At 34.3% G+C, this 20,757-nt stretch overlaps 2 protein-coding genes across 2 annotated transcripts; one reads left to right on the top strand and one right to left on the bottom strand.

Annotated features, from left to right (window-relative positions):
• Positions 212–13,725, bottom strand: LOC109720636 (Golgi to ER traffic protein 4 homolog). Its single transcript, XM_020247876.1, has 12 exons — positions 13,581–13,725; positions 12,188–12,267; positions 11,705–11,783; positions 6,898–6,979; positions 5,090–5,243; positions 3,648–3,738; positions 3,114–3,197; positions 2,687–2,733; positions 2,339–2,467; positions 1,912–1,996; positions 1,625–1,705; positions 212–565 (listed from the first exon to the last, which is right to left on the bottom strand). The coding sequence occupies exons 1-12, from the start codon at positions 13,626–13,628 to the stop codon at positions 557–559; spliced, it is 969 nt and encodes a 322-aa protein (XP_020103465.1). The 5' UTR covers positions 13,629–13,725; the 3' UTR covers positions 212–556.
• LOC109720792 (uncharacterized protein At5g01610-like) lies at positions 14,920–18,105 on the top strand. The gene is made up of 3 exons (XM_020248105.1): positions 14,920–15,156; positions 16,124–16,178; positions 17,525–18,105. Exons 1-3 carry the CDS (start codon positions 15,070–15,072, stop codon positions 17,893–17,895), a joined length of 513 nt encoding a protein of 170 aa, XP_020103694.1. The 5' UTR covers positions 14,920–15,069; the 3' UTR covers positions 17,896–18,105.

The raw sequence follows: 20,757 nt of genomic DNA, 5'->3' as shown, positions 1-20,757 counted from the left end.
CAACCCGTGCCCACAAGCTCTTTTCAGCTCCCCAATAGGCAAAATGAAGAAAAGTTGCAACTTTTTGCCAAACCACTACAACTCAAAATAGAGAAGTTGTTTCAGACGCTAAGGTAAACAAGAAGTTGCAGTGCAAATATCCCATCACTTTTGTGAGATTTTGTCACAAGCAACCAATTATTACCAATTAAATCATTGAAATGGTCCACCGTCAACAAATTAATATCTTTCCCCAAGTAAATTTCTGCAAGAGATAAAAGCACAATAAAAATCACATTATTGCGTTCTTTGCAAAGCTGATCAATAAGTGCGACGCACAACTTATGTACCATTGAAAAATTTTGAAGTACTTGCAATTTACCAAATGATAAAATGAGTATTCCTCTCCACGTTCTTCTCTGATCCAAATCACCACTATGATGCTTTGCTCGTTAATACGATTTCTGCAATTTATAGAACTTCTGATCCACAATAAAGAGACAAGATTGTAATGCCCCGGTATTTTATTTCGCCAATTATTGTGGAGGGAAAAAAAATCTTCAACCTGGTAATGCAATTACACCATCTGCAGAGAGAAATAGATCCAATTTAAGAGTTAGTAGCAGATAGAGTAATAAATACGACTAAGCCCTGTTTGGCAGCGAGGATTGGACAAGAGTGATGTTGGGGGAGGAGGAGGGTTTAGCGACTAGGAGGGGTTGGAGATGACAACTGATAGAAGGTGAGTCCGATGTAATGGACGGGACTTTTTCTAAAATCCAGTTCAATCCCAAGTCCCAATCTCTCACGTGGGATTTGATAATCCCAGACAGTGAACATGACTGGATTAGATAATACCAATCTCTTACAACCTTTGACACCTACGACTTGCCAAACCGTCCTCCCCCACCGTCAGTCATTGCTCGTTTTATCCTATCTAATACAATCCTAGATACAAAATCGACCCTAGAGGGTAGTTATACTTGCTATGCATTTTTGCAAGCCAAAATAACTTAAGCAGTTGCTATCTTTCACCACAGGTTTCATGAGTTTCTATAATTTAGGTAAATTGGCATTGGATAAATATCATCCAAATAAAACTTCAGCAACTTCTTGTGTAATGTTATACAGCAGACCATCAAAAACTTCAGAACATCTATTGACCAAAATAGTTAAATCCAAAACTTCATGATCAACCTTCGAGCAAGAAAGAGAAATTTCTCATGTACGTAGAATAGGATAGAACTAGTCACTACTAAATCTGAAGGGAGGTCTATGAACACAAACACGCCAAGTAAATGCAAATTTTCAGGAAATAAGTGATTCTTTTGGAAGCATATACTTAAAATATCTTTCTTTTTCCCCCTGATTTCCAACTTAAATATCCTGTAACTTAGAACGGATATATTTCAACAGTGTTGATTGCACCAGCTTCAGGTATGGGAATAGCAACAAAGCTCTATTATGTGACTTTATTCAAATCCAACTGAGTCTGCATATTTCCTCTCCTATCGTTATGGTTTCCCTTACAGTTTCATTTATTCAAGTTCACAACAGCTGAACACATTTTCTTCTCCAAAGGCAAATAGAAAACCAAAGGATGATGCAATAGTATGTCCAAATGGTCATGAATAGTGCAACATACCTTGAAAAGATCACCAAATATGCCTTGTAGGCCACTTCTGCGTCGCACACCATAAAACCTTTCAGCTATTTCATCTAACAACTGTGCAAGCATCACACAAACAATAAGAGGAAATTCTACTGAAAATATTAAAAAATGATCTGAAATAGCTATTATATCTCTTTTCATATATGATTTTAATATACTTTTTAACAACTTGCCAAAAAAAAAAAAGATACAGAAAGTAATTGATTTCCTTAAAGATAATATCAACAATAGGGATGCTCGATTAGTATGTTAAGTGATACCTCGCCAAATAAAGATTCCCTTTCTATACTGGATCTATACTTTTCTCTCAATATCTTAAAAAGGGGGAAAGCATCTCTTTCCAACCTGTAAAATATAACAAATACAAATATGTTGATCATTTTCATTTACAGGCATCAAATTCCAAAATATCAGCTCAAAATGAGAATATTTTATTAACTGAACGTTAGCAATTTAAGCACCAGTTCATAGATCATGGCATTTGCAAGAAAAAATGATTTTTCACAGGTTCAATGCTATTTAATTTATATAAATCATAACAGCATGATGAAAGTATTTGGGGGCTAATGAACAGGGACAACAATGATAACCACAGAAGAGCATTTTAACATTAATGGGAAGATTTAAAAAAAGGAAGAAAGGAAGTTACTAAAATAATCTTTGAAATGATAACAGGCGAACACTTACGTTTGCAAAAGGTAGTCGATGAACTTGGTCAAATCTGAGCGAGGGAATTCAAGCTGTTTAGATTCTAGTTGCCTTTTAATCTCGTCGATAAGGATATTTGCATCTCTAAGATTCCCCTGTGATAGGTACCTTCAAAGTAATGTCATATAAGTGATACACTCTTTTATACTTAAATAACACTTCAAGAATATTTTGTCAGCATCCCAGACTAGACAGTACACGTTTACTAAACTGAGATTGCAACTAACGTATATATCAATATAACACATCCTGAAGTTTTTTACCTTACGGTATAAGTTTGTTTCAATATATTTTATGAAGAGAGAATAATAGATAAAGGAAACTTACAATAGGACTGCACGTGTAATTGCTATATCTTCTTCCCCAGGATAGCACTGTAAGAATAACGATCAGCTAGAGAAAAGGGAAGTCCAGGAAATACTGTTACATAAATAATAGGCCTCATACACAAGGTAATTTTATGATAAAGCAAAATTCTGCTAGACATATTATACAAACATTATAGACGATGTCACAATATTGAAATTTTAAGCATATAAACAGAATTTGATATAAATTCATCAATATAATGATTGAAAAGTTCCACAGGCAAATTGGAAAGTGCCCATTATTTAATGTGTATAGCGTCAAGTGATTCACCTTTTCTGATGATAACTAAATGATGCAAATACCACCCCACACCCAAAAAAAAGCCTCTCACCAAAACAATCTTTAATTTGTTATATTATTATATGAAAAATTTTGGAAACCCTACCTTGCCCATAAAGTTCACAAGTGTCGACGCAAACTTCTTTGGATTGTTTCCACGAACAAAATAAATTGAAACTTTAGCCATGTCCTGTAACACATCAAGGAATTTACAAGAAAATACGTGACATTCTTTCTTGAAATTGATTTGAAGGTAAATACATGAGTAGTCCTGGTACTATCCCGATATTGCAACTTCGTCCCTTAACTTTTACTTAAACACTTTAGCTCCTGAACTTTCTCTTATGTTGCAATTCCATCCCCGGCTGCTGAAAAACTTTGAAAAGAAATGATATTTTCCTCCTCCTAAAATAACCTTTCTGCCCCCGTTTCAAGTACACTGAAACAAGAAAGTCATTTTACAGAAGCGTTAAAATGGCCATTTTACATGAAGAAACTGAGATTTTTTTAAATTTTTTTTTATAACCACTGATGATGGATTGCAAGAGAAGTGTCTAAAGTATTTGAGTGAAAAGTTTAGGGACTAAATCACAATATCAGTATGGTACAGGGATTTCTGTAAATTTTATCCTCAACATACCAACTCAGGAGATTCTGAATATAGATATTCAGCCAGCATTTCATGCAACTGAGGAGATCCATTTTTAAAATCCCCAAACTCTGCTGACCACCTACAAAAAGACAGCAACTATTTTTAGTACTACATGCACAAGACCATAAGTTTGAAAAGACACCAGATTATTCTCTTAATCTCTCCAAAAAGGGGGAGGAAAAAAAAGACGCCAGATTATATTAAATAGGATAAAACGCCAAGCAATTGGAAGGAGAAAAGAGAGGTTGCGGAATCTAATCAACCTTTTTAGGTGATCTCTAGAAACCTAGTTTATCTGTTCTGTCATACAAAGTACATGTGATGGTTACCTTTTACCATCCATGATATAGACTTTCCAAGTTAATTCACCAAACAGAGTTCCAAATCATCAAAGGAAAGCTTTAAGTTTCTCTATTATATAGAAGGTTATATTACAAAACCCCTGCACTTTCCTCTTTCTAATTGCTCCTGTACAATTCAAACAGCTGCTATTTCAGCATTGTGGAATTTTACTCTCATCTCACGCAGACCAAAATTTTGAATAACTGTTAAATTTTGCGTGCAGAAGTCCATCAAGATGAGCTGGAATGTAATATGGTTGGTTTTATCTAAGGATTTAAGTTCTTTTCAGGGCCACAGATCTGGAATCCCAAAAGAGTAGATATTATACTTTTCTAGAACCATCGAACTTAGCAACTTGTGAGACAAATTTTTCCATTCATGTGATTCTTTTCCGTGTTAAACGTCATCTACCAACTTAAATGCATGAAGGTTTAGGAAAAGAAATTGACAATAATTGTGAATATCTGGACCTATTTGAGACCAAAGTAACACGCAAGGCTTACACTTATACAAGGCTAAATTACAGAAAGAAAGAAAAAGAAAACATTGCATTTTACCTTGTTTCTCAACTACCCTCCTGCATTAAAAAAAAAAAAAAAAAAAAAAAAAAAAAAAAAAAAAAATGAATGAAGCTACCNGGAGTAGACTCACATATATGCAATGTATTATCCAATAAAACTGTCAATGTTGATAGCTATAGTAAGAAAGAAAATCTTCTTTATCTAGTTTCAGATCTACTCTTTCAGTTGCAACTTAGAAAAATGTTCAGATATAGAACTGAAGCCAACTCATTGCATGAAGGTTTGCAATTGAATTCCCTATTCATCCCAAAGTTTTGGGTTTATTTGACACATTTTTATCGAGCAAGCTAGCAATTGATGCAATTTTTATGTAGGGAAGTAATTGAGACATAAGACTCAAGTGCAGCAGCTTTTCCATTAGCCTTGACATGTTCAAAAGTGTGAGGGGATAATTCAGATATGGGTACGAGCGCAGAAGTGATTTTTCTAATTTAATCTAAATACAACTTAATATGTGCAATTTATCATCACTTTTTAATTGGATAGGAGAAACAGGAAGAGGCTTACTTGATTGCAGCTTTCAAGAAAGATGAACAGCTCTCAACACGTACTTTTGCTGCCACCAAAGCTTCAGAAAGTTTCTGCATGTCATCATCATCGTCTTCAAGGTGTTGTGGCACCGATATCCTTGGGAAAGCCTCATAGATCTTGCCGATCGAATCTAGAGTGAAATAATCAGTTATAATCACAAAATAAAAAAAAACCTAAAATTTCAAGAAAAATTCAATATATCAATCTTTGCCGAAGTGAGAAAAAAAGGTCATGTGATTTATTGACTTAGGACTTGTGTGGATCAACTCTAAGGCACAGTACTGTTAAAAATGTGTTGTTTGAGTAGTGCTATTAGGAGACAGCACTATATTAAAATCCCTCCAATAGCTTCTCTTGGCATAAGAAACCAGAGCTTCAGCTTTTAGGGCTCAGAATCTCATTTCAGCTTCATGCTGCAGTAAAATTCTTGAACAAATCTGTTTGATTAGTTTGCCCAACAGTCTAGCAAGGTGCTAGCAGCTGGTAGAAGCAGAAGCTAGTTCAAACATGCATTAAGGGCCTAAGAAAATCACAAAATCTCCACTAAAGAAATTAGTTTATGTGAAGAGTAGCCTTCATGACATAAGTTGAGGGTGAAAGGCAACCAAAATGTATAAGGAACACAAACATAAATAGTTAATATTAGATTATAGAAAATGATCATTTGCATCGGGGAAAAAAAAACAGACTTATAAAAGAGGGGATGAGAACTACCGGAACTCTTTGACAATCTAAGAAAGAATTTTATAAAGAGAATTTGCTATCATGATCTCAGAATCTGAAGCAAATGCACTGAAAGGTTGATATGTAGATAATACACCATGTTAGAAAGGAAAAGGGCATGTACCTAGTTTTTGTATATTTAAAAGAGCCAAATGAATCGATGAATATGTTCATATTCCATTTAATATCGTAATATGTTTGTTAAAAGAGAAATAAATTTTAGAGTTTATATGATATAGAGGGATTGTGGACCGTACTAAGAGAACAAGCATACAGAAAATCTAAAGCAAAAACATAATATAGTTTACCATGTGAAATAATACTTCATTATAACTTTGCAATTAATAATTTTCATAAAAAAAAAAAAATCTAGCATGATTACTAATCTTTTCTTGCCAACTAGTTGGGTACAGCCATGTAAATTTTACTCCACAAATCAGATCATTTTGAGAAAATATTTGTTTTGTCAAAGCATCATCATGATGCACCATCATTAATCAAGCAGGTTTAAGGATTCAGCCAGAGCAGAACCATTAAAAGTTGATTTTGATTGGGCTTAATTGAAAGGGCAAACACCACGAGGACTTTAATGTTGAGTAATTTAATTATAATTTTTTTTTAAACCATCTAGGGGATGCTCAGATCAAACCCCCTACATAGATGCAGCAGAAATAGTTTTTTTCGGCAATTTTCCAGTAAATCGTTCAAATCATTCTGCAGCAGTACTAGTAATACAAGTAGTGAAAGAAAGGTTCAAAGAAAGAAAAGGAGTTTGATGAGAATAAACAAGAAAGGACCATAAAGACCATTGTAAGAACACAGGAAAGAAAGAAGAAAGAAAGGAAGAGTCCTCAATTTTGTCTATTCTCTAAAGAAAGGAAAAAGAAATAAAGCAAGGTGCAATACATGACTCCACTATGGCACAATACTCAAACACTGGCATGAATATCCTCTTCCCAGAATTACCTTCCAAGCTAAAAGCGAATAAGCTCCAAATCAAATCAAGATAAACATACTAAAAGCAAGACATGAAGGCAGGCGTCGATGAAAAAGAACCTAACCAAGAGTTTCTTGGTTGTAAGGAATCTTCGCCTTGACAAGTGTTTCAACAAATAATGCGGCTAGTTCAGCTCCACAGGTCACCTGCAGTGATTGCAAAAAACATCATGTCAAAGGATTTTGAAGTTTAGAAGGTCTCTAGATATGGTCAAAAACCTTGGTTTGGTACTTTTTAGTGGAATGTAGATCTATTTTCCATATTATTATGCTCCTTCAGGTGCTTCACGTTGAGTCGAAAATTCCGTTGAGTACGGGCAATTTTTACAATCGGTGCGAGAAATTTTTAAACGGCCATAACTTTTCGCTCAAGTATCCAATTTCAACATGCAATACCAATTCCGAAAACACTTTTCAAGATCTACGCGTCGAATTGCAAAGCCATTCCAGCTGAGCGTGGCATCCAAATTCAATTGTTTCCACCTCCGTTTTTGCATTGTTAGATTATTTCGGAAATTTTTGTATTTTTTTATTATTTTCAGAAATTCAATTGTTTCCACCTTCGTTTCCTATTTTTAGTCAGATTATTTGATTATTTCTTATCTGATTAGGTTTAGAGATAGATTAGGATTTATTATCTTCGTCTGATAGAGTATGGGTATCGCATATATATATATATAGAGTAGGGCTGCTGTGCTCTCAGGAGCACGGAGGCCTCCGTGCTCGTGAGCCATTTTCGATGATGGAATTACTGAATCAACAATCGGCTCCGTTAGACTTGATCTAGCGTATTTGAAGTTTCTAGAAAATAATTTTTGCGATTTTTTGATATCATTTACCTAGCAATCGAAAGGATTCAAAATCAATAATTTTTAACGGCAGAAAATAAAAATTCTATAAAAAGTGGTGATATAGCACTAAAATTTTCGATCAGAAATATTGATCTTGTTGTAGATAGTATAAAGAATTCTATATCAAAATTTCATCTGATTTGAATACTTCTACACCGTTAAACTTGAAAACGGCAGATATCAACCATTAAAAATGATTGATTTTGAATCCTTTCGGTAAATGATATCCAAAAATCGCAAAAATTATTTTCTAGAACTTCAAATACCCTAGATCAAGTCTAACGGAGCCGATCGTCAATTCGAAAATTCCATCATCGAAAAGACTCAGGAGCACGGAGGCTCCGTGCGCCTGAGAGACAGCAACTCTATATATATATATATATATATATATAGGCTAGGGCTACTATACTCTTATGAATATAGAGCCCTTCATACTCATAAGTTGTTTTCAAATATTGAGCTTCCGAATCGACGATCCACTCCGTTAAATATGATCTAGAGTATTTGAAACTTCTAGAAAATAAATTCCGTAATTTTTCGAAATCATAATAAAGTTCATCAAGCGGATATGAACGGTCAAAATCGAACGACATCTTAAAAATGGATGATCGGATCATTCAATTTAAGATCGGAGTTATTGATCTTTATCTATGTAGTGAATAAAATTTTCTATCAAAAATTCAACCAATTTTGATTCTTTTACACCGTTAAACTAGCAAATATTTCGTACCGGCCGTTAAAAATTGTCAATTTTGTGACCTTTTGATCGTAAGGTAAATGATATTGAAAAATTATAAAATTTGATTTTTAGACGTTTTAAATGCTCTAGATAACGTTTAACGATGTGGATTGTCCATTCGAAAGCTCTATCATTGAAAACAACTTATGAGTACGAGGGCGATCGTACTCATAAGAGTATAGTAGCCGGACTCTATATATATATATATATATATATATATATAGAACTAGGCTGGAATACTATTAATAGTACCAAGCTATTGGTGCTATTAGTTTTTTTGCCCTTGGATTGAGAAAAATGCGGTTAGGATGAAGTGGGCCCCCAAGGGTTGAGTGGGTGGTTGGTTGAATAGTATAATCTAACGGGTAAAAATAAGGGTTAATTACACCGGTAGTCTCCAACTTTCGCACCAATTTTCACTTGAGTCCCCAACCTTTTTTTTTTTTTGCAATTGAGGCCCTAATCTTTTGATTTTATTACAATTAGGTCCCAACCGTTAAAAAAATTATTAAAATTAACAGAATCGCCACGTCAGCTTCTATTTGGCAACCTTTTGCATGTCAATTTAGATCCCTAAACTTTGCACATTTTTTATTTTAGTCCCTAAATATAAAAATTGTAAATTTTAAATTTAAATTCAAAAATAATATTAAAATTAAAATTTTAAACTAATGAGAAATTAGAATTTTGAATTTGAATTTAAAGCTGAATTAAAATTTTGAATTGAAATTCAAATTTTAAATTTAAATTTTTAATTGAATCTAAATTAAATTTTAATTTTAAGAATTCAACTTAAAAATATTCTCAATTTTGATTTGATTTTATATTCTCTCTCTCAAGAATTGAACTTAATTGTAAATTTAAAAATATTTTATACAACTCTTCGATTTTCTCTTAGAAATTAATTATAAGATTGATCTTCAATTCTAAATTTGATATTTAGAACTGTCGAATTCAAATTCAGCATTTTGAATTTGAAATTTCAAATCGAAGTTTGAATTTAAATTTAGAATTTAGAATTCAAATGTGATTTGAATCTAAAATTAAAAATTTAAAATTAAATACAAAATCGGAATTTGATTCCAGTGTACATTTAAACTTAATATCTTCCAAAATCATAATTAAATTTTAAAATTTAAAATCTTAAATTTAATTTTTTTTTGAAATTTATAAATTTACCCTGGCGATTAATTTTCACACTAGTTCTCAACCTTTTGCACCTTTTTTCAATTTGGTCCCCGACCTTTTTTTTTGCAAATCCACTGACACAGCGCCACCGTGGCACTGACACGAACGCCTCCGTGCACTGACATGGCGCCTCCGTGGCATTGATATAGACACCAAATCCTTGGTGCTATCGATTAGTTATCCCAGCGGACTTTATATATATATAAAGTCCGGCTGGGATACTATCGATAGCCACCAAGCATTGGTGCTATCAAGTTTTCCGCCGTTAGATTTATTTTCACCCGTTAGATTATATTATTAAAACAATAACTTACTCAACCCTAAGGGGCCCACGTCATCCTAACCGTACATTTTTTCATCTAAGGGCCGAAAACCTAATAGCACCAATAGCTTGGTGCTATTGATAGTATTCCAGCCTATATATATATATATATATATATATATATATATATATAGAGTCCGGCTACTATACTCTTATGAGTACGATCGTTCTTGTACTCATAAGTTGTTTTCGATGATAGAGCTTTCGAGTCGACGATCCATACCGTTAAACATTATCTAGAGCATTTAAAACTTCTAAAAATCAAAATTTATAATTTTTCGATATCATTTACCTTATGATCAAAAGCTCACAAAATTGACAATTTTGTACGGCCGATATGAGATATTTGCTAGTTTAACGGTAAAAAGGAATCAGAATATGTTGAATTTTTGATAGAAAATTCTATTTACTACCTAAATAAAGATTAATAACTCCGATCTTAAATTGAAGGATCCGATCATCCATTTTTAGAATGTCGTTCGATTTTAACCGTTCATTTTATACCCGCTTGATGGACGTTATAATAATTTCGAAAAATTACAAAATTTATTTTCTAGAAGTTTCAAATACTCTAGATCATGTTTAACGGTGTTGATCGTCGATTCGAAAACCCCAACATCGAAAACAACTTATGAGTACGGAGGGCTCTATACTCATAAGAGTATAGGAGCCCTTCTATATATATATATATATATATATATATATATATATAGGCATGGCTTTCGGGTATTGTACTCAGAGTTTTTAGAATTGATTAATAAGACTTTCGTCTTTGTCGAAGAATTGGTTCTTCGTGTATCATTTCTTTCCATCCTTGTGCTTCTTCCCTCTAAACGCGGTTTTGGCCTGCATCACTTAATCTTAATGTTCTCAACTAGGCGACACTCATGAATACATGATCATAAACTTATATACAGAAATTGCTCAATTCACAAATTAAATCCATAATAATTCTTTGCCACATTGCAAATAATATATAACCAAAATCAACAGCGAGAAGATCCTATGGCTATATTGTGATACAACAGACAGCCTCATCAACTCTTAACGACATCAATTAGGCTGCGTTTGGTAACGCAATAATGTTTAAAAGGATAAATATTTTTATTCTGGGGTTTAGAGTATATTCTAGGATAAAGAAGAATAAAATGAATTTTCTGTTTGGAGAGAATTTAGAAGAATAAGAAAATTTATGTTTGGAAAATTTATTAAGAATAGTAGAGAATAGTGGAAAAAGTAGATTGAATTTTTTCTAAAGTACCAATATTGCCCTTGTGTATGCCTCTTTTATATGGAATATTTTAAAAAATGAACAACACTTCATATAAACTTTAATATATACAATAAACTATTTTGGAAAAAGAAAATTATATTTAATATTTTAATATTCATATTATTTATAAAATATTTTAATAATTAATTATAAAATATTTTACTTTGGTATATAGTTAATTGAAAATATTAATATAAAATAATATAAAATATTGCAAAAATTTTTAACTAAAGAAGCTTTTGGCTGAGTAGACTAGGGTAGGTGGGCCAAACAACGAGGCAGCTTTTCAATTCAATGCCCCTGGTATAGTTATTAGCTGGTTATTCTAGAATAACCTAAAATAACCAGCTTTGACTAGAATTAAATATTCCTTAAATTTTTTTTTTGGCAAAATTGCAGGAATAAAATGTGTTATTCCCATTATATCCTATTACCAAACAAGGCCTTAGAGTTTTAATTCTCGTAGATATTTTTAAAAAAACAAATGGAAGAAATTAACCTGCACGTGGTTCAGCTGGATTAAAGCACCTGATTGAAGAATATCCAAGGCTTCAGAATACCTTTCAACTGCTATATACCTGCAACAAACTATCGATGTCAGCATCAGTATAAGCTAACAAGCAAGCATATATGATAACTACTCAAAGTGATAAAAAGCAAATTAAACCACAATCTAAATTCTAAAAACATAAGAGCATAGCCAATCTGCTGTATTTTTATAATTTTCAGTACCTTTCGAAGCAATGTTGGAGCTAAATATGACTAACTGACCAAATATAGGGGTTGACGACATAATTATATCAAAAAGTTTTGACAGCAAACGAACTTCATTTCAGAACCTCATATGCTACATCTCAGATTAAAAAAGAAAAAGCAGGAGTTATCTATCAAATGCATGCAGCCTCATCCATATCATTAGAAAAGCTTTTGACAAAAGAAGCAATAGAATATAGCTCAGATACAGTACTAGAAATTTGCATACCTCGCACTAGTTGACTTGTAGATCTGTTGTGCTTCATAGTAATTTCCATTATCGACCATCTTCTCTAATTTCTCCATAGTCTGCACGTTGAAATTGGATACAACATGGACTTAGTTTCTCTCCGTAACTTCACAACTGAAGGAGACTAGCAGACCAATGTTTTTTTTTTTAAATAGAACTTTATCATTTAATCTGTATTATGTAGTACTAACAATCTTCTTGCTTCCCCTATTGAGATCCATCAATCAAATAACTGCATGTCAACTTGAAACAGTAATCAATTTACACAGAAAAGAGAATTCCCTTGATTTGATTAGGCTGAAAATTATGAATTGCCAGCATGATTTGAATCCCAGATTAGTGCATGCTTTCCTTGTTTTACAACAAAAAATCAAATAGTAAAGTTATTCTTGTAAAAGTAGAGACAAGTTTTGAGAATTTGTGCTCTCTAGGAAGCATAAGCTGATCTGTGCCGAAAAACTAATGTATAAAACAGCACTTAAAGTACAACCAAAATTTAATCTTTTTCCATATCATATATTATTAGCATTCTTCTCATCCCAAATTGATATCAAAATCCAACACCTAGATCAAATCCTATATTATTAACATGGCATAGATGGAAGGGATCGAAAACAACTGAAGAGCCTATCCAAATCATCTTAAACTAACTGGAAACAACTGTGACCTGATACTGGCCACTGGGGAAAACTAGCATAAATCAGATTACATTTCCAAAAATACGACCATAATTTAATCTTCTTTATATCAAATTACGCCATTTGGTCGCATATTAGTAACTAACATTCGTCTCACTTCTCAAATTGATATCTAAAGCCTAGATCAAAACCTAGTGATGTAGTGTACATAGACAGAGATGATGGAAAACAAAGCAATATGTTAACACTAATTCATCTTAAGTGGAAAAGGCTCTTACCTGAGAAAAACTAGCATAAATTTCCCAAAATACAACCAAAACACAAACTTTTTTATATCAAATTATGACATTTGATCACAACTTCTCTCTTCCCAAATTCAAATCAAATCCAACTCCCAGATTAAAACCTAGTGATGTAGCGTATGTAGACAAGTGAGATTGAAAACCACGTAAGATCTTATGATTCTTATCCTGATTCATCTTAAAATAAATGGAAAAAAGCAATTGCCTGATAAAAACTGGCATAAATCAGCATAAATTTCGCGAAATACGACAAAGAATTCAAAGTTTTTAATATCAAAGTACGACATTTGTCATAATAGAACTACCGCTCTTCTCTCTTCCCAAACTGAAATCAAATCCAACGCCTGGATAAAAAGCTGGCCACTACGACCGAAGAGATCGTGAACCAAAAAGAAAGAGCTATATCAACGAGAAGAGGAAGCGAAAACGCACCGCTTGAGGAGGGGGAAGCTCCCCTCGTCTCGGCCTCGGCCGCGACATGGCTCCGACGACCTCGAGCTCCTTCTCGGATTCGAAGAGGAGGAGGACGAGGACGAGGAGGCGCACGAAGAGGGAGAGAGATCGAGGCCTCGTGGGGTATCGAAGCTCGGTTTCGGACTTCGGAGCTCCTCCTCTTGCGGATTCTAATAACAAGAGGGAACCGAACCGTTTATTTTTTTTTTTTTTTTTTTTTTTTTTTGGGCATATTACTTCTTTACAAATATGTTATGAGTGTTGCTACATGTATACCCTAAATAAAAGTATCGTACTCAAATATGTTACATAAAAGTGATACTTATTCTAAAAATATAAAATTTTATATTAAATAAAAAAATAAAAGAATAAGATTATATGAATTAAAAAAGTCTAGAGAATTATAGTCAAGATGTCAAAAATCGTCTTTCATTTTGAGTGCCTATGACTAATCGTTCCTACCGCAAGTGACAAAGATTTGGTGGTTGGTACTTAAGGTCCTAAGTTCGAATCTTAGTTGAGTAATATTTTCAGATAAGTTTATTTTTAAAATAAAATAAACGAAGCGGATAGTATGCTACTATCTATCTCTCTAAAAAAAAGAAGAATTGAGCACCTTTTAGTGGATGAACGCATGGCAAGTCTTACAATGAACAGGAAAACTGAACGAAACATCCTATAAGCAACCCTACTAATGAAGAGATGTGATGGCAAGAGAAAGCTCCGGAAAGGTTGGAGTAGAGATTTCTATAGAATACGAAAGAGAGCAACAGGAGAACGTGTAAGACGAAACAACGGTGGCGTAAGTGACGAGCTCCTGCCTGATGGAGAGAGGCAAGAACAAAAAGCGCTCCTCTCGATAGAGAGAGGCGAGAGGGAGAGAGAGCTCAGAGAGTGTGAGAGAGAGTTCAGAGAGCGCGAAAAAAAACTCAGAGAATACGAGAGAGAAAGCAGGACCCCAAACAGGATGTATAGGTAGACTTTTTCATATGTTATTGCGTAGCAATTTTTATACAATTATTACTGAATAAATTACACTTTTGGTCCTCACATTACGAGACGTGTGATATTTTGGTCCATAATTTTAATTTGTTATAATTTTTAGCTCCAATTTTATGAATTGATATAATTAATATAATTAAAAATTACAACCCAATTTACTTCGACTTAAAACAACATTTTCGGTGAAGCAAGTCTGCCTCGGATATCAGATCAGCTCTCTTCTTATCTTAAACCCGGTAATTTTGATCGGATCGGGTTTAATGTCTTAGCGGGTTCACGGACGCCAACCAATCCCCAAATCCTCCTCTCCCTCCCCCTCTCTCTCTCTCTCTCTCTCTCTCTCTGTCTGTTTCTCTCCTCGTTTCTCGCTTCCCCTTCGACGGAACGGGGGGAATCCCATCTCCGACGAATCGGAGCGATATCGATCGCGCGAGGGAGAAGAGGAAGAGGAGAGAGGGAGAGGGAGATGGATCAGATACTCAACAAGGTGGGAACCTATTGGTTTAGCCAAAAAGCCAACAAGGAGATATCCTCTGTGGGAGATGACATCAATGTGAGCCTCTTCTTCTTCCTATCTCCTAAATTTGAGGCACGAATTTCTTATCGCAATGTCGTTTTCCCTTTCGAGTTTGGTTGGTGCGAGTCGAATTTGTGATTTAAGTTGGATTTTTTGGGTTTTAGGGTTTGATCTGGAATGTTTTACCTCCAAGTTCTGATTTTTTTGAATGGGATCTTGTAGATGTCTTGTTGTATCTGATGACCATACATTTGATTCATCGCTACCCAAAAAAAATGTAGGTTTTTTTCTTAGAAATTGGTTGTTGCAAGGGGAAATTGTAACTTGATTTAGGTATTTTTTGGATTTGGTGCTTGATTTGGAATATTTTGCCTCCGAATTTCTGATTTTTTGAATTGGATCTTATATTGATGACAGTTTGTAACTGAAGATTGCTACAAAATGGTACATTTAATTCATTGTTACCCTAAAAAATGTTAAGTTTATAAAACGTTAAAGGTGCAATTGAATTAGGATAGAATCTACACTACATCGTAGATCTTCCTTTGCCTCCTTACGAGTTGGCTTTTGCTAGGGGTAGTTGTAATTTGAATTGGACTTTATTGGATTTAGTGTTCTATTTGGAATTTTTGCTCTTAAGGATTCTGAATTTGGATTGGTTCTTATAAATATGGCATTTTGTAACTGAAGATTGCTATGAAATCGTACATTTAATGCATCTCTACTACCCTAAAAAATGCTAGGTCTTTTAATATTTAAGCTGCCGTTTGAATTCGGATAGAAGCTGCATTACATATTTAGGGTTATTTTTCTCACAATTTGTTGTTGCAAGGGAAAGTTGTAAATTGAAATGGATAATTTTGTGATTTAGTGTTTGATTTGGAATTCCGTCCTAGTTTCTGATCTGGAATTGAACCTTATATGATCTCATGTTGTGAGTAGAGATAGCTATGAAACCGATGATTTGTTTGTGACTGATGTGAGCTTTTGCATTGTGATTTAGTCACTCTCGAACAGCATTGAAGGGGGAACAAAATGGTTGGTCAACAAGATCAAAGGTACAGATTTTACCTGTGATTTCTCTCTTGCATTCTCTCTCTCTGTGAGTATTGTTTGCGCATTTGTCTTTTGGTTTGAAATATGACACATTCTTCATTCTAGAAGAAGTTCTACATACATTAATAACTCAAATTTAAAGGTTAGGATCTTTACATGAGGTTGAGAAGAGTGGTAGGAAGAAAGCTGTTAGAACTAAAACCGAAAGTTTTAGTTCTAACAAAAGCCTTATTGGTCATGTGTTTGGCACATCTCAGTAGTAATGAGCTCCTCCAATTTTTCCACTCGTCTTGCTTATATATTAGTTGACAATTGAAAAGTGATTCCATCGGGTTTGAGAAATCCACAATTCACATCCTTTTGTTCTTCTTAAGAGTAGATTGTCCCCTCTTATTCCAAAGATATTGTCTTCTTTTTTTTTTTTTCTTTTTTTCTTTGTTTTCACTGTTTCGTGAAGTGGGAGTTTGCCCCCCTGCGGCCGTATCTCAAGACCCTCTCACTGAGACTCGAAGCCACTGCGAAGAGATTCTCATCTTAAATGACATTCTGCCTCATTATTCGCTTAGCATGCTTAATTGTTTCAAAGTTCTGGAGTAGATGCTATATATGATAGGCTCTTTGTGATGTCACTTGTGCAATTTTCATTAAGTCCTGGAGCCTTTCTAATTTATCATCATTGAGCTGCATATAGGAAAAATGAAATACAGGAAGTTCGATATATTTTTAGCCATCAAATATTGTTGCCGGATATTTACAATACATATTGGGAAAAGATTTCGCATATCTGAGATCTATAACTTGCTATTTAATTCTTGCATGAAGAGACTGCTTCAAGAATTCTGATTATGTCTGTGTCAAGAACAGTATGAGATGTGTATGTGGATTTTTTTTATTTTTTTTTTTTGTGAGTAAAATTGTACTGAGAACATGTCAGTTAAGGGCCTAAGGCAATTGAAATAGATTCCTCAACTTCATTTTATTTTACTTTTTCATTGAAACATGAGATTTTTTTTATCGTTCTGATTTAAGCCTGTACTGTCAGATGGATTGGGGATTACAGTAAAATTAGAAGCTCTGCTTCTCTTTAGCTGATGGAATAAATGCATCCATTAGCAGGCTAACAGTTAATGGAGGAGCCCACAAACAGAATCCCCAATTTAGCTGACCTAATTATGCCAAATTTGAGATGAACAAAAGTTGTTGGCCTGTTAAGCAAGGAAACAAAAAAAACAAAACAAAAAGTTAGAGCTGTCTACTTCAAAATGGCCTATAGTGAAATTGGTCTTTCTAATGATACACACTTTTTTGTTTTCTTTCACTTCATCTCAATGCACAATGGAAATCGCAGGAAAGATGCAGAAACCCTTGCCTGACCTACTTCGAGAATATGACATGCCAGTGGGCCTCTTCCCACGAGACGCCACCAACTATGAGTTCAACGAGGCGACGGGAAAACTTACTGTATACGTCCCCTCTATCTGCGAAGTTGGTTACAAGGACTCCTCTGTTTTGCGGTTCTTCACCACCATTACTGGTTATTTAGAGAAAGGTAAGTTTGCGGATATTGAAGGGATGAAAACCAAAGTGTTGATTTGGGCTAAAGTTACTAGTGTTAAGACCGAGGGGTCGAAGGTTCATTTCATGACCGGGGTAAAGAAAACCAGGAGTCGGGATGCATATGAGGTTCTTAGAGATGGTGTTGGTGTGGATAAGTTTTAGGATATTCAATGAAATTGGTGAAGTATACAGCTCTTGATGTGCCAGCAAATTTCTATGTCAGTTAAGTTTATAATTATGAGACGCATCATCGTTTAAGTTGTATATGTCTTCTCGTTGAGACCTACTTCGCTTGTTTTCTTATTGTATTCATTATCGAACTGCAATGGATGCAGCTTATTGCATATAAAACTAACTGTGCGTTCAAGTTTCTGGCTTTGCTGTTGCTGGTGGTGTTTGTACTTGTTTGAAATGTTAGATTTAAATTTGAACTTTTTAGTTTATACTTTTGAGTGAAGTTATTTACTTGATCTGGGGTTAAGCACCCCAAAAGTTTATAGATCATATGGATGTCATATCTTGGCCTTCAGCACTTATTGTTAATCTTAAATAAGTGTTCTCATAGAAAATGACTCTATTGTGAATTTGTGAAGTACATTTAGGGGATTACATTGTTGAAAATTTATTTAGCCTTGTGAAAATAGTAGAGAGCAGGTGAAAATGGCATAGCTAGAGATGATTAAAGAAGACAGCTTCTACAAGGTTGAGAAAAGATGGCAGAAATGATCAAGTGGAGAAAGAAATCAGCTAAGAGATCTTATTAGTTTCTTTTTAAACCACCACTGTTTAGAGCAGTTGGTTGGTATCCTACTTTCTGGGCAATGAGACTCGGGTTCGAATCCTGCTTCATGCGATAATGTCTACGCATGCAGGATTCAAATTCAGGTTTCATAATCTGGCAAGAAAGGTATCAACCAACTGCTCTAAGTAGTGATGATATTTTTTAGTTCATGAATTTTGCCGGGATCTAGTGATGATATTTTTGGTTCACAAGTTTTGTCATGCGTGTTTTGTGACTTTTGTCAGGCTGTGCTTAGTGATAATCTTAGTGTGTTTTTTGATATTATTTAGGTCATGCTAACTTTGACAACCAACTATTCTAAATAGTGATGATAGTTTTTCAATTCACAAGTTTTGTCGGGCTATAGATGATATTTTTAGTTCATAAGCTTGTCATGCGTGTTTTATCGGACTGCGCTGAGAGATAATTCTAGTGTGTTTTTCAATACTATTAGGTCATGCTTGCTTTGTCAGGTGGTATTTAGAAATTATCCAAGAATGTCTTTAATTTACTATTCATGTTTTATTTTAGTTGGATAAGTATTTTTCTGAAATTTTAAGTATTTTAGTTTGGCTCTTACTTGGAGAAATTTCATTGGCTACCTTCAGTTTGGCGTGCAATGTGGGCCATGCTGGGCTAGCACGATTCACATTTATCCCGACCCAAATGGGTCGGGGAATGGCCCGGCACGGCCCGGCCTGGCCGGAAATTCAGTTGGGGTCCGGCTAGCTGGTTAGGGCTGTCACGCCCCGGATTACACGTTCTCCGGGCACGCCGACAGATCCGCCGTATACAAAGAAATTTTCCCTGTATACGAAGCGATAGCTGTACCTGTAAATCAAACACTACTACGAACAGTAGTAGAGAGCTGCTAGAGAAAACTGAAGCTAAATAAAACAGAGTTTCATATACATAGTTCAGATCCAAAATACAGAGCTACTCGCACTTGCGAGTTAAGTCAACTATGTACATAAANTACCGGTACACGGGATTGCGTACCGGTACAGGAAGCAACCCGAGAGCAGATTACGCGGCATCAGTATAGTGCACCGGTACGCCATGATGGCTGTACCGGTACAACAAGCAGGAAAATCTGCTATTTCGCAGATTTCTTCGCTGAAGGCTGCTCTCGCGTCCGACGGAGTCCGTTTTACGTCTATTTGACGCCAACGCGACTCGGGCTTGTCCCGACACTCTCCAGAGCTGTCGACAAGCCTCCACAGTCAAACACCAGGGATCTCACAAGGGCTATGGTAGAAATTAATTTATAGTCGCAAGAATTGCATGATAGATGCTAACTAAATCTATAAAAATAAACAAAATATTTAAAATTTTAAAGCTAAACTTACGTTAACTGATTTAAATCAAATAAATTGAAAGAGTAGGTAGCCCGTTAAAAATGATTCATAGTTTAGATAAATTTTGTGTGATTTTACCTTGCAATTAAGCCAAGAATTGTAATAAATTGAAGTTGAAGAATCATGCAACCACCTGTTGCAAAAAGTTTGAGGGCTAAAAATGCAATTTAGCCAGACAAATTTTTGCTCAACTTTGAAGCTACATGTGCATCCTATTTAAGGGTGTATATCTTACGCCTTTTTAAATCCTAAAAAATTTTACAACTCCTTTTTATGGTGCACAAATAGGGTTACTCTAAAATTACCCTATTTTTTTTTGTCACTATATAATAAATGAGCTTTTGCTTCTATGCCTCTTATTATTATTACTATGAAATATTTTCAAATCTATCATTTAATCCCAAAATTATCTTTCTAAAATCTAATTTCATTAGTAAATTCTAGAGAAAAAAAATATTTAAAGAAATTTTTTTAAACAAACAAGAATATTTAAATCATTTAAAAATAGGCTTTTGTTTTGCATTTAGCCTCCTCAAAACATTTTTTTACAAATAGTCATAACAAATTCATATTTACATAAATAATTCTTTTCTTGCCATGTGAGCTTGTAGGTGAGGTTTTTAAGCTGAATATGATGATTCAATCATTGGATCACCGTATTTTTTTTTATATTTTTTATCACCTAACCTGTGAATATGAATACGGTGATTTAATCACCGTATCTAAATCTAAAACTTATATGAAGCTACAATATTTTTTGCCACGTGGCATGTTACCTTTCACTCTCCACTCCTCTAATTACATGAAAGGTGCAACATTTAATTATATGCACCATATTAATATTCTATCAATGAGTGGGCTTTATAACTTTAATCAACTCTTTTC

Source organism: Ananas comosus, linkage group 14, assembly GCF_001540865.1.
Source record: "Ananas comosus cultivar F153 linkage group 14, ASM154086v1, whole genome shotgun sequence".
Taxonomy (NCBI): domain Eukaryota; kingdom Viridiplantae; phylum Streptophyta; class Magnoliopsida; order Poales; family Bromeliaceae; genus Ananas; species Ananas comosus.
Note: the sequence above shows the minus strand (reverse complement) of the source record. Positions and strands in the feature narration are given on the sequence as shown.